This window comes from Squalius cephalus (assembly GCF_949319135.1).
Source record: "Squalius cephalus genome assembly, chromosome: 24".
NCBI classification, from domain to species: Eukaryota; Metazoa; Chordata; class Actinopteri; order Cypriniformes; family Leuciscidae; genus Squalius; species Squalius cephalus.
In genome coordinates, this window is record NC_137145.1 from 14,924,839 (window position 1) to 14,938,803 (window position 13,965).

General features: G+C 44.7%; 1 protein-coding gene across 2 annotated transcripts in view; it reads right to left on the reverse strand.

Annotated features, from left to right (window-relative positions):
- The window catches only part of frem2a (FRAS1 related extracellular matrix 2a), a 70,391-nt gene that overhangs the window by 14,728 nt on the left and 41,698 nt on the right, over positions 1-13,965 (reverse strand). For both annotated transcript variants that reach the window (XM_079860949.1, XM_079860950.1), the window contains exon 7: positions 378-527. In XM_079860949.1, coding sequence (XP_079717075.1) covers positions 378-527 — 150 coding nt within the window. The remainder of the gene's footprint in view (positions 1-377; positions 528-13,965) is intronic.

The window sequence follows — 13,965 nt, forward strand, 5'->3', positions numbered from 1 at the left end:
ACAACACAAAATGGCTTAAGACATGTTTTTTGGGCATTAAATAATGGCATAAATACTAGTAAATTGACTAGCACAAACCTTAGTAAATCATGTTGCATGATTCATTTAAATACTCTCCATCCATATATATTGCAGCTGAAAGGGAAACTCCTACAAATGCATATGCAATAAGGTCATAAGACCATTTCATCGCTAATTTTTCACTGCTAGTCTTATCCTGATAGTAAATCCTGACAGTAGTTTTTAACCCCAAAATAGGGCTTGTGCTGACCTCTGTTATGATTATGAACTCTGTTATGATTGGAAATGAGTAACAATGCTGGTTGAGGATGGGGAAAAACAATGGATTACTGGGAAAATACAATGGTATCACTCACCTTCAGCAGAAACAGGGTCTGTTTTGCGGGATCTCACAGTGACTGTAGCTTTTTTCGAGAGGTCCGTCCCTGTCCTCCACACACGGACTTCAACGTGGCCATCGCTCTCATCGACGTGATACTCCTGATTGCTGAAGTAGAACACAGGAGCTGTAAGGGCATAAGCAGAACATTTCCATGGACAATGAATTTTCATAATTTTTCCGTGAATGTTACATTCTTTAAATTTGAAAGGCATTCAAAAAAAAAAGTGTATTATTTAATTTAACGTTATTATTTTTCTTCATTTTATTTTATTGCTATGTTTAGCTATTTATACATCTATACCACATTACACTCCTGGGCAAAAGAATGGGCCAAACCAAAATTATTCAGAAGTACACAAATACCGTAGATAAAAGTAACTTAGCACAGAATAGCCTTCCCCAATTCGCAGACAGCTTTTGGAAGAAGAGCCAGTGTTGTTCCACTCAATGTTAATGGCTTACAACAGTTCATGAGTAGTTGAAAAATGTCTCCCAGTTCGCTTGAGTTTAATGTGAGACTAAATATTGTTCTCAACTTGTTCTCAAGCCACTTATTGGTTGTCTTTGCAATTTGGGCAGGAGCATTGTCTTGTTGAAAAATCTTCACTGTGGTAGAGATGCATTTATTATTATATTTCTCAGTAGATTTTTGTAGACACCGCTTTGGAGCATCGCCACGTAACTCGTGTTCATTGTGATTCATCACTCCACACACAACTTCCCATGTACTGCCAAATACTTAATTTTGTCCTTAATTTTCCTGAGACAGCAATGCCTTTTAAGTAGTGCATTTGCTTAAATATTGCTAATTTCCTAACCAATAATTTGTGGTTAAGGCAATTAAAAGCTTATAATTTAGCAATTAAGTAAACATAAATAAACATGTACATTTAACGATAAAAGTAAGTATGAACGTATTAGGGGTGGGCGATATTGCAAAAATATCATATCGCAATTTTTTTCAGGAAAATCACGATTCACGATTTTATCACGATTCTTTTTCATGTTGGTTTTACTATTTTGCAAGTGACAGAGCATTACAACCAAACTAATGTCCCTATTTTAAAAACAAAGCCTTACAAGGTGACAAAATCTAAAATAAAAAAGAATGGCAGATATTTAGGCCAAAGTGGCGGAGATAAAAATCTTTGTCATTATTATCTTTGCTATTAAAAGATAAGAACAAAGATACACATTACATATACAAAACATATAATATACAAATGAAATAAACAGTGTTTTATTTTTTTCAGCTAAAGTAGGTGTATTTAACAGAAGCATTCAAGAAAGAAATTAAATGAACAAATCTAAAAATAAAACACTACATAGACTTCACTGTATAAGTTATACATTGATACTTATTAAAGCTACTATTAAAGTTTTCAGAGCAGTGAGTGGTTTTCTCTTTGTTTTTTGTTGTTTTAATAACATTAAAGGGATAGTTACCCCAAAAATGAAAAGTGTCAAAAGCGTCTCTCAAGTTGTTTTAAACCCAAATCCGTTTCTTTCTTCAGTTGTGCACCGGCATGGACACCTTGGTGTTTAAATACCCCTCATGTTTCCATTGTATCTTGTCTAGTTTTGTTTGCATAACTGCTGTTGGTGAGTCTCATGTAGCCAAGTCAAATTAATGTTTTTTTGTTGTGTTCAGACACGGATACCACACGACGAAAAAGTGAATTTGACTTGGATACATGAGACTCACCAACAGCGGTTACACAAGCAAAACTAGACAAGATAGACGGGCACCGGCACCAGAACGGACACCGGCACGGACACACCGGCACGGACACCAGAACATACATGGACACCGGCATGGACACACCAGCACGGACACCGGCACGGACATGGACACACTGGCATAGACACGGACACTGGCATGGACACCGGAACGTTCACCGGCACAGGCATGGAAACACTGGCACGGACACCGGCACCAGAACGTACACGGGCACCGGCACGGACACCGGCACACCGGTATGGACACGGACACAGGATCGGGAACAGGCATGGACACCAGAACGTACACGGACACCGGCATCGGGCTCCGGCACCAGAACGTACACGGACAATGGTATGTACACGGGCACCAGCACAGACACGACAAAAAACAAGACTCGCCAACATCGGTTACACAAACAAAACTAGACAAGATACAATGGAAACATGAGGGCTATTTAAACACCAAGACTAATGACTTACAAGAAACACCTGTGAACAATTAAGACGATCAACCAATAAGAATATGACAGTACATATACACACACACACACACACACACACACACACACACACACACACACACACACACACACACACACACACACACACACACACACACACACACACACACACACACACACACACACACTTTTTACTTTTATTGTTAAATGTACATGTTTATTTATGTTTAATGCTATTATAGTTCATTGCTTTATTTAGTTATGATATTGGACAGCTTTAATATATTTTCTTTTAAACGAAGGACGAAAATATGAAAGCCATGTAAAACCAAATTAAATATAAAGTTCAAAAGTTTCACTGTTAATGTTCACAGTTACAAAGGTGCAATATCAAACCAATTTAAAAAGTATTTTAGAGCAGCACATAACTTTAAAGTTTTTTCATTACAGAAAGGAATTAATTTTCCACGACCTTTAAGATCTCTTTTTAAAATTAGATATTTTTAATTCAAATGATATTTCCAGATATGCATTCCATGACTGTGAAACCCTGTTGATTGCAGTTATTGAAATTAAACTACATGTACCAACCCTAAAATTCTTCTCCATTTTATTCTGTGACATTCAAGATCATCTTAGATTGTTAAGTTTGAGAAAAAACTTGAATAAATGATGTACTGAACAGTAAATCAACCTTCTACCAAATAATAAAACGTGTAAGATAGCCAGCTCTATTTCATAACAACCACATTCACCATCTTAACACCACTGTTCAGTTTGCTGACTGAACAGTGGATGCTGGTCTCCATGACAACAAACTGACACCTTGTATGGAGGTTTCTGTTTTTCTCACCCGCGGCTTCTAAGAGCAGAGGTTCCTGCGAGGATTCAACAGCTGTCATCTTGCATTATCTACAGGAAGCCACTTACAAAGAAATGCCTGTAACCTCTCTGTTCAGAACACACTACGAACATAAGATCAGGTCACAAATTACAGGGTTTCATATGTAATTTTAGATTCATGTTAACTAGCATTCAAAATATAAATACCCTGATCTAAGTTTTTGCAAATGTTGTTGTATATCTGTAAGAAATTAACAGACCAAAACACTTATTTTCTAGCTGTGGGCTAGTGGTTAGTGCATATGCTTTTGACACACACCGCCAAATATACACTGAACAAAATTATAAACGCAACACTTTTGTTTTTTGCCCCCATTTTTTATTTTTTGCCCCTCAAAAAATATTTTTGAGGGGCCTATTTCTCTCAAATATTGTTCACAAATCTGTCTAAATCTGTGTTAATGAGCACTTCTCCTTTGCCAAGATAATCTATCCACCTCACAGGTGTGGCATATCAAGATGCTGATTATACAGCATAATAATTGCACAGGTGTGCCTTAGGCTGGCCACAATAAAAGGCCACTCTAAAATGTGCAATTTTACTGTATTGGGAGGGTTCGAAAACCAGTCAGTATCTGGTGTGACCACCATTTGCCTAACGCAGAGCAACACATCTCCTTCGTGCAATTGGCATGCTGACTGCAGGAATGTCCGCCAGAGCTGTTGCCCGTGAATTGAATGTTCATTTCTCTACCATAAGCCGTCTCCAAAGGCGTTTCAGAGAATTTGGCAGTACATCCAACCGGCCTCACAACCGCAGACCATGTGTTACCACACCAGCCCAGGACCTCCACATCCAGCATCTTCACCTCCAAGATCATCTGAGACCAGCCACCCAGACAGCTGCTGCAACATTTGGTTTGCATAACCAAAGAATTTCTGCACAAACTGTCAGAAACCGTCTCAGGGAAGCTTATCTGCATGCTTGTCGTCCTCATCGGGGTCTCGAACTGACTGCAGTTCGTCATCGTAATCAACTTGAGTGGGCAAATCCTCACATTCGATGGTGTCTGGCACTTTGGAGAGGTGTTCTCTTCACGGATGAATCCTGGTTTTCACTGTACAGGGCAGATGGCAGACAGCGTGTATTGCGTCGTGTGGGTGAGCGGTTTGCTGATGTCAACGTTGTGGATCGCGTGGCCCATGGTGGCGGTGGGGTTATGGTATGGGCAGGCATATGTTATGGACAACGAAAACAGGTGCATTTTATTGATGGCATTTTAAAAGCACAGAGATACCATGACGAGATCCTGAGGCCCATTATTGTGCCATTCATCCACGACCATCACCTCATGTTGCAGCATGATAATGCACGGCCCCATGTTGCAAGGATCTGTACGCAATTCCTGGAAGCTGAAAACTTCCCAGTTCTTGCATGGCAAGCATACTCACCGGACATGTCACCCATTGAGCATGTTTGGGATGCTCTGGATCGGCGTATACGACAGCGTGTTCCAGGTCCTGCCAATATCCAGCAACTCTGAAGAGGAGCCACAGCCATTGAAGAGGAGTGGACCAACATTCCACAGGCCACAATCAACAACCTGATCAACTCTATGTGAAGGAGATGTGTTGCACTGCGTGAGGCAAATGGTGGTCACACCAGATACTGACTGGTTTTCGGAGCCCCCCAGACCCCCCCATACAGTAAAACTGCATTTTTTTAGGGTGGCCTTTTATTGTGGCCAGCCTAAGGCACACCTGTGCAATAATCACCTGTGAGGTGGATGGATTATCTCGGCAAAGGAGAAGTCACTAACACAGATTTAGACAGATTTGTGAACAATATTTGAGAGAAATAGACCTTTTGTGTACATAGAAAAAGTCTTAGATCTTTGAGTTCAGCTCATTAAAAATGGGGGCAAAAACAAAAGTGTTGCGTTTATAATTTTGTTCAGTGTAGATGCCTCAATAGCGTCTCCATTCGCCATATTGGAACAGTAAAAACACCTGTTTGAAAAAACTAGAGAGCAAGTTGATTGTGTGTCCACAGTTATACGCATGTATGGAAATCTATATCTGCATTAGACTGCAGCTAATTATTTTCATAGGATTTAGTTTATCATTAATGTTAAATAATTCTGCATATGCTAAAAATATAACTGCATGATTCTGGATAAAGTAGAGAAACAATTTATCGTTTATAGAGGAAAAATTTAAATATTGAATTACAGTGCTTAATTTAAAACACTCACAATAAGATTATTTTATATTTATATATTTAACATTTTCTTGAAACTGCCTATGCAAAAGATGCTAAAGTATTGTGAGCATTTGCAAATGTGTTTCTATTCAGTTCGTTGCTAGGGTGTTCTCTGTAATGTGATTTTTCCCTTTTTTACAATAATTTTATTGTTTGCTGATTAAAAATCATGCTTTAGGCACAAAGGTTGTAATAAAAAAAGAATAAAAAGAAAGACTAGTATTCATGGTTAAGATGTTTTAAACTGATTAAATTGTTGAAGATGGGGGGAAGCATTAATTAAAGAATTAGCGTGTTGAAATAGTCAGAGACGAAGGGTGAAGCTGAAGGTTGAAGCCCCTCAGGGTAAAATCTCACACTGCATTATATTTTCATACACAGGCAGAAGCATAAAGAAAACCCATTTCAGGATTTATCATAGTATATATGAATTTAGCTGAATCATCTGAGCGTTATCATACTCAGTAGGGCTAATGAGGAAGGATTCATGCACAAAGCAGATGCATAACGACATTTGCGCCACAGAGAGCAAAAACTTGCACAAGATTCAATTTTATGAAGAAGATACAATTAGACAAAACAGCTCATTATCAAACCCGTATGGATATAGGCACATGGGGATAATTCATAACCAGGTGTCCAAACAAAGAGTTTCGATAAGACGGACACATTTTCATCTGCAGCACCGTTAGATCCATATTCCAATTATCAAAAATAGCTTGTGTTCTTTCAAAACCTCCATTATATTTGGCAAATATTGGTGGCTGTCTACCCCGAGATGTCTTGGTCCAATCAAAACCTCAGCACGACATGTCTATTTCCGGAAGCCTGCTCTCAGGCACGAGTCTGTCAGCGCTTTTTAAAGCTTCAGGTGACTGATAAAACGTCTGTGTTCTTCAATTGTGGAAATTCATGTTTGAACTCGCTAGTGTGTCTGTCGGTAGCATGGAGTGCAGTGCAGATGGGTTTGTGCAGTTTTGACAGCTTTGTGAAACATCTTTGAGAAAACTAAGTATGAATAGCAGGTGGGAAGCAATGAGATTTGTGCTGTATTTAGTTGTATCTGTCAAAAGCTGGAGCTATTTTTACACTTCAAGGGAGAAATAAGATTAGAAATTACTGTTAACAAAGAAAATTATTCTGAAAAGGGACATCAAAAGCGTGTTTATGACATGTAGTATCTTCTTTATGACATTCTTGCATATTAACCATAGCTGAACTGATTTGTAGTGAAACCATACTAAATCACAGGTAAACTATCATTACGGTGGTGAAATCAATGGAAACTGTTATTTCTATAATGCAAAATATAATATTTGTTGTGAAAATTTTTATTTTTCCTAAATAAAAGCCTTTAGAAACTAACTACAATGGTGATAAGAAAAAAACCCAGCTCAATACAATTCAAAAACGACTATATTACCACAATAATCATAAAAATGCATAACACGCAATGTTGTGTATTATTAGTTTTAAGGTATCACATTGATTCTCTCACTACCTTACAAAACCCATGCATTAGAAATATTTCTGATTTCATATGAAACCCACTTTTTTATCACCTTTCATTGCTTTTAGTTAGAGAAATACTTCTCTGATTAAATTACAATTTATAAAAAATGTATATATAAACATTATCGTTAAAAAGTCGCTAAGAAGTTTTTATAACAAGTCAGCCACGAATCTTTCCAAAACTACAGTAAAAACAGTAATGGGCGATTCCACAGTTTAGGGCCAACTGCAAGGACAACAGCCTGCAAAATCAATCTTCATGGAGAAAGCCATTGTCCTCAGATTAACATCCTGAGAAAACCTGGGGTACAGCTGTGTGAAAGGCAGGATAAATCTGGCAATGGTAAACTAGTAAACTTTGATCAAAGTTGAGTTGATGTCAAATTTAACGTATGTAACATGGACGGAAAAACAATGTAAGTTCAAGCAGAAAGTGTACTTAATCTAATTCAGTTTAATAAAATTCTGGTTGAATCCCAGTTCATGTTTTACTTTGTTCCTAATTTGGTATAGTTATGAGTCATGCGTTGTGTATGGTTCACAAAACTGGTAATAGGACTTCCATGCAGGCAGGGTAGCCATCTAATATTATCTGTTCTATAAACCTAAAGGTGCATTTTTGAGTCTGGTATGTTCACAAACTGAAAGCCAGCAAAATACTAACAAATACCACAGGTATATTTTTCAAATTTATTTGCCAAATGTAGAAGACAAAGGAACTCCTACAAGTGTGCTAAGTTATAACGTGTGTAACGTGGACGGAAAAAATTAAACAATCCTGCAAGATTGCCTCTGTAACACAAAATAATACCATTTCATGAAAACTGGCAAAGAATAGAACAAGTTCATAACACATTAAAATAACCTGTCATCATACTATCAAATTTAAAGATCATACAGATTGTGTTAACGCACTATTAACATGTTAACTTCGTCAGCCTAAAGCTATATTCTTATGAACATTGGACAGAAAAAAAAAATCATCAAAAAAAAAAAAAAAAAAGAAAAATGTCATTGACGATGTTGACTTTCATGAACAGCTTATTGAGTCAAAAATACGCAGAAAACAACGTTGGAAGTTGGACAGACTGAAAATTTCCGTCTAATTTACGAACAAGATGTGCAGAATCTGTCAAAATGTATAAAACGATACTCGGTTACTCACGTAACCTCGGTTCTCTCTAGAGAGGGAACGAGTATTGCGTAAGGAACTTACGCTACGGGAAAAGTCATCTTTTCTCGAGATACTGAAGCCAAAAAATTATCCTTAATTAATTTTTCATAATTTGTCAACGCAGTGCAGCAGGCAGCACAGCAGAGCTAGAGCGGGCAATACTGCGTGCTCATTGGCTGCCGCGCGGCAACTGCTTAAGCCTACCAGTGAGCCCCGCGTGACGTCACGCCCAATCAGGGTGCGCGCGCCCTCGCGCGTCACAGCCCGCCAGAAGGGGCGGCGTCAGAGCGTATAAAAACAGGGCTCGGAGGCTTAATTCTCTGGTTTCTGTCGAATGAAGCGACATGAGCTCGAGGCGCAAGCACGGCAGGGAACGCAATACTCGTTCCCTCTCTAGAGAGAACCGAGGTTACGTGAGTAACCGAGTATCGTTCTCTTACGAGAGGTTCTCTCGTATTGCGTAAGGAACTTACGCTACGGGAACCCTTTGTCAACGCCGTGCGCGCCATGCATCCACACACAACTCCAGGGGGAGGGGACCCGGGGAGTGAAGAGTGGGGAGAGAGGTGGCCAGCAATGCGGGCCAACACATGTACATAAGCACCCGTAGGGAGAAACAGAGCGGCGCAGCCGGTCTGTATATAAAAGCTTTCCCTGAAAGTGCGGCTCGACCAGAAGAGTCAAATCTAATATCCAGCCTGCGAAGAGCAGGGCATGAACATGATTTTAGACTGCAAGAAGTTTAGCCTGCAGGGCGGGAACTTCCAGGTTATAAAACCTAACAAATGTAGACGGGGAGGCCCAGCCTGCTGCCGTACAAATGTCATAAATGGAAATCCCACTGGACCATGCCCACGATGAGGCAACGCCTCTGGTGGAATGAGCCCGTATGCCCAGAGGGCACTGCAGGTCTTTGGACGCGTATGCTGTCGCAATAGCGTCCACTATCCATCTGGATAGCGTCTGTTTCGAGGCGGCGAGACCCTTGGTGTGCCCACCAAACGAAACAAAGAGCTGCTCTGAGAGCCTGAAGGCTGCAGAGCGCGTAATATAAAGCCTTAACGCCCTGACAGGGCAAAGGAGGTTATTATCGACCTCGCTGGCTGCCGGCGGCAGGGCTGAGAGGGAGATAACCTGTGCTCTGAAAGGAGTACCCAACACTTTAGGGACATAGCCATGTCTAGGTTTGAGAATGACTAACGAGTCGTTAGGTCCAAACTCGAGACACGACGCGCTAACTGATAGCGCATGCAAGTCACCCACACGTTTTACTGAGGCGAGGGCCAGCAGAAAAACGGTTTTGAAAGTGAGGTATTAGAGACCCACAGAGTCTAACGGCTCGAAGGGAAAAGCTTTAAGGGCCTCCAGGACCGAAGACAGATCCCATATCGGAACCGAAGGTGGCCGCGGAGGGTTCAGCCTCCTGGCGCCTCGCAGGAAACGGGTAATGAGTTTGTTTCTTCCTAGTGCGCGGCCGCGCGCCGAGTCGGCGAACGCAGCAATCGCCGCAACATACACCTTGAGCGTGGAGGGGGACCTGCCCGCGTCCAAGAGCTCTTGGAGGAAGTTCAGAACCTGTGGAACCCCACAGGACTGAGAGTTCAAACTCTTCCCTGCACACCATTTGTTAAACACTGACCATTTAGACGCATAGAGCCGCCTCGTCGAGGGGGCTCTGGACTGCGAGGTCGTGTTAACTACCCCTTCTGGTAGATCAGCGAATATTCGTTGATTACCCACGCATGCAGAGACCAGCGCTCTGGATGGGGATGCAGAATTGACCCTCGGGCTTGAGAGAGACGGTCTCTCCTCGCCGGAATCGGCCACGGGGCTGTGTCTGACAGGCTCACCAGCTCCGGGAACCAGGGTTGGTTCTCCCAGTGCGGGGCTATGAGGAGCACTGCGCAGCGCGTTTCCCTGATCTTTGCTAATACCTGAGGCAGCATTGAGATCGGGGGGAAAGCGTACAACGGGACACTGGGCCAAACTTGGGCCAGCGCATCCTTGCTCTTCGAAAAGAACCTTTTGCACTGAGCGTTCTCGCTTGTGGCAAAAAGGTCCAATTTCGCTTCGCCGAAGCGGCGCCACAACGTCTGTACCGTCTGGCTGTATAACGCCCATTCCCCTGGGGTAACATTGTCCCTGGACAGTTTGTCCGGGTCGTCGTTCAGGTGCCCGGGCACGTGCGCGGCTCTCAGCGAGCGCAGCGAGCCCTGAGCCCAGACCAAAAGGCGTTCTGTTAGAGCGCGCAGGGCTCTGGATCTGAGTCCGCCCTGGCGGTTCACGTAGGACACCACTGACATGTTGTCTGAGCGAACTAGCACGTGGTGTCCCCGCAAGTATGGGAGAAAATGCTTCAAAGCCTTCTCGACCGCTAACATCTCCAGACAGTTTATATGGAGGTTCCGCTCTGGGCCCGACCAGGGGCCGCAGATTGGTCTGCCCCCGTAAAGCGCTCCCCAACCCATGTTGGACGCGTCTGTCGAGACCACTTTGCGGTGTGAGATGACTCCCATTGTCACTCCCTGTCGGTACCATTCGGGCGCTAGCCAGGGCTGCAGGGCTGAGACACAGACCTGAGTCACGCTGACTTGAGCGCTGCCCGAAACCCACGCTCCGCGGGGTATTTTCGATTTCAGCCAGCATTGAAGCGGGCGCATTCGAAGTAAACCCAGCTGTAGGACCGCTGCGGCTGATGCCATATGGCCTAACAGCTTCTGGAAACGTTTCAGAGGGAGGTATCTGCCCTTTTGGAAGGATGCCGCGAGGTGTCGAACACAGCGCGCGCGCTGTTCTGACAGCCTGGCCGTCATCGCCACCGAGTCCAGTTCTATTCCTAGGAAGGAAATTGACTGACTGGGGATAAGTGAGCTCTTGGCCCAGTTCACCGAAAGACCCAGGCTTTCCCGATGACTGAGAAGCGCTATCTTGTGAGAGATGAGTTCCTCTTTTGACTGCGCTAGTCTTTCAGATCGAGAGATATGAACCAGTCCCTCGGGCGAATTAGCGCGAGGATCTGCCTGGTCGTAAGCATTTTGAACGGCCGTCTCATGAGAGCCCTGTTCAAATGTCTCAGATCTAATATGGGTCTGAGCCCACCGTCCTTCTTGGGCACGAGGAAATAACGGCTGTAAAGCCCGCCTCGGTCAGAGAAGGAGGAACTCTCTCTATCGCCTTTTTTTTTTTTTTTTTTTTTCGTAGCAGCTTCGCTATTTCTGCATGAAGCAGATGGGCTGCTTCTGCGTTCACTTTCATTTCGGTCCGGGCTTGAAAGCGCGGAGGCCGACGACTGAACTGTAGCGAATAGCCCTGTATTACCGTGTCCAGCACCCATGTCGACACACCCGGAATAGCTTTCCATGCATTCGCACTCATAGCTACGGGTCGAATGGCCTCTGAGTCCTGCCCGCTGCATAGCGCGGGACGAGGGAACTGCAGTGGCGGGCGCGCGGTGCGCGCCGAGACAGTGCTGCGAGACGGGGACTCGCTGATAGCAGTGACCGGCCGGATTGCGCTGAGAGAGCGCGCGTGAGTGTTTATAGCAGAGTGTGAACGCAGGGGAGCGGGCACAGGACTCTTTATTAAAACACGGCCGGTGGCAGTGGCGATATCTGAACCCTGAACGTGTGAGACAGAGCGAACAGCGTGTGGTTGTGAGCACTCGTGAGCGGGCACCTTTCCTACACTTAACACTCGAGCGGCAAGTGCGCGCTTTATGTGAGTGTGCTCTGTGGGGTACACAGGGGGAATTGTGCTTGTGTGTAGAAATGAACACTGGGTCGTGGGCATATTTACTACACTCAAACACCGTCGGCGTGAGCCGAATAACCAGAATTAACACTCTTTGCCAGATTTTCTGGGCCGCTGTACGAACAGCGTTTGTGTGCAGGCGAGCGAGTTGTATAACTGACTCATTGGCTGCAATACACACACTTTCTGCGTGTGAGAAGCTGGCCGCGAGCTTGGATCAGCGAACAGCATAAAAATTTTTGCTGCCAGAGCCGGGATCGAACACGGGTCTCTGGTGTGAAAGCCTGTTATTCTGCCACTGAGCCACAGGGGAAGAGTGCATAGGCTATCGGTTCGCTCGAGCATAAGAGAGTGCGGGTCATGTTTTTCGTCGGCGATAGCGTGCAGACGTGCGTGTATTATAACAGGCTCGTTGCTGCAACATTAACATTTTCAGCCGCCTAAACTCAGAGGGGGCTGAGAAACGTATGGGAATTGGAGAATGGCCCGGCCTCAGCGGGGCTACAAACATCTCCCTCCTCATTCCGCCGGTGAGTGAGGCACGCGGGGTGCTGAGCATTACTCGTGACCGTCCGCTCTGACATCCCTGAGAACGGCGCAGTTTGCGCGGGAAGCGGGGCGAGTAGCCGGAGCGTCGTCATGTTTTGCAGGCGAGCGTGTAAGGTAACAGGCTCGTTTACTGCAATATTAATATTTCCAGCCGCCTGAACTTAGAGGGGACTGAGAAATATGTGAGAGAGGCGGAAGCCAAGCCTCGGTGGGACTCGAACGCTCTCTTTCCTCCTATCACCGGCGAGTGACGGACGCGGGGACAGTAGCTTTCTTGTAACGTAAAGAAAACTAACCCCGCGACTGTCAGCTTCTGCAATCCCTTGTGAGCGGCGCAGTCCGCGCGGCTCGAACAGAGGGAGAGAGTGCGGGGAGAGCGAGTAGCCAGAGAGCGTTATCATGTTTGCAGGCGTGCGTGTGCTGTGACAGGCTCGTTTACTGCAATATTAATATTTTCAGCCGCCTGAACTTGGAGGGGACTGAGAAATATGTGAGAAAGGCGGTAGCCAAGCCTCGGTGAGACTCGAACACTCTCTTTTCTCCTATCACCGGCGAGTGACGGACGCGGGGACAGTAGCTTTCTTGTAACGTAAAGAAAACTAACCCCGCGACTGTCAGCTTCTGCAATCCCTTGTGAGCGGCGCAGTCCGCGCGGCTCGAACAGAGGGAGAGAGTGCGGGGAGAGCGAGTAGCCAGAGAGCGTTATCATGTTTGCAGGCGTGCGTGTACTGTAACAGGCTCGTTTACTGCAATATTAATATTTTCAGCCGCCTGAACTTGGAGGGGACTGAGAAATATGTGAGAAAGGCGGTAGCCAAGCCTCGGTGAGACTCGAACACTCTCTTTTCTCCTATCACCGGCGAGTGACGGACGCGGGGACAGTAGCTTTCTTGTAACGTAAAGAAAACTAACCCCGCGACTGTCAGCTTCTGCAATCCCTTGTGAGCGGCGCAGTCTGCGCGGCTCGAACAGAGGGAGAGAGTGCGGGGAGGGCGAGTAGCCAGAGAGCGTTATCCTGTTTGCAGGCGTGCGTGTGCTGTGACAGGCTCGTTTACTGCAGTATAGATATTCCCAGTAGCCTGAACTAGGAGGGGACTGAGAAATATGTTATAGATGGAGGTTAGAACTGCCTTGGCGGGTCTAGAACACTCTTTTCTCCTTTCGCCGGGAGACGGCGGGCGGGGGGGAGGGGGGTAGCTTTCTTGTAACGTAAAGAAAGCTAGCCCCGTGACCGTACGCGTCTGCGATCCCTTGTGAGCGGCACGTTTTGCGCGGCTCGAACAGAGGG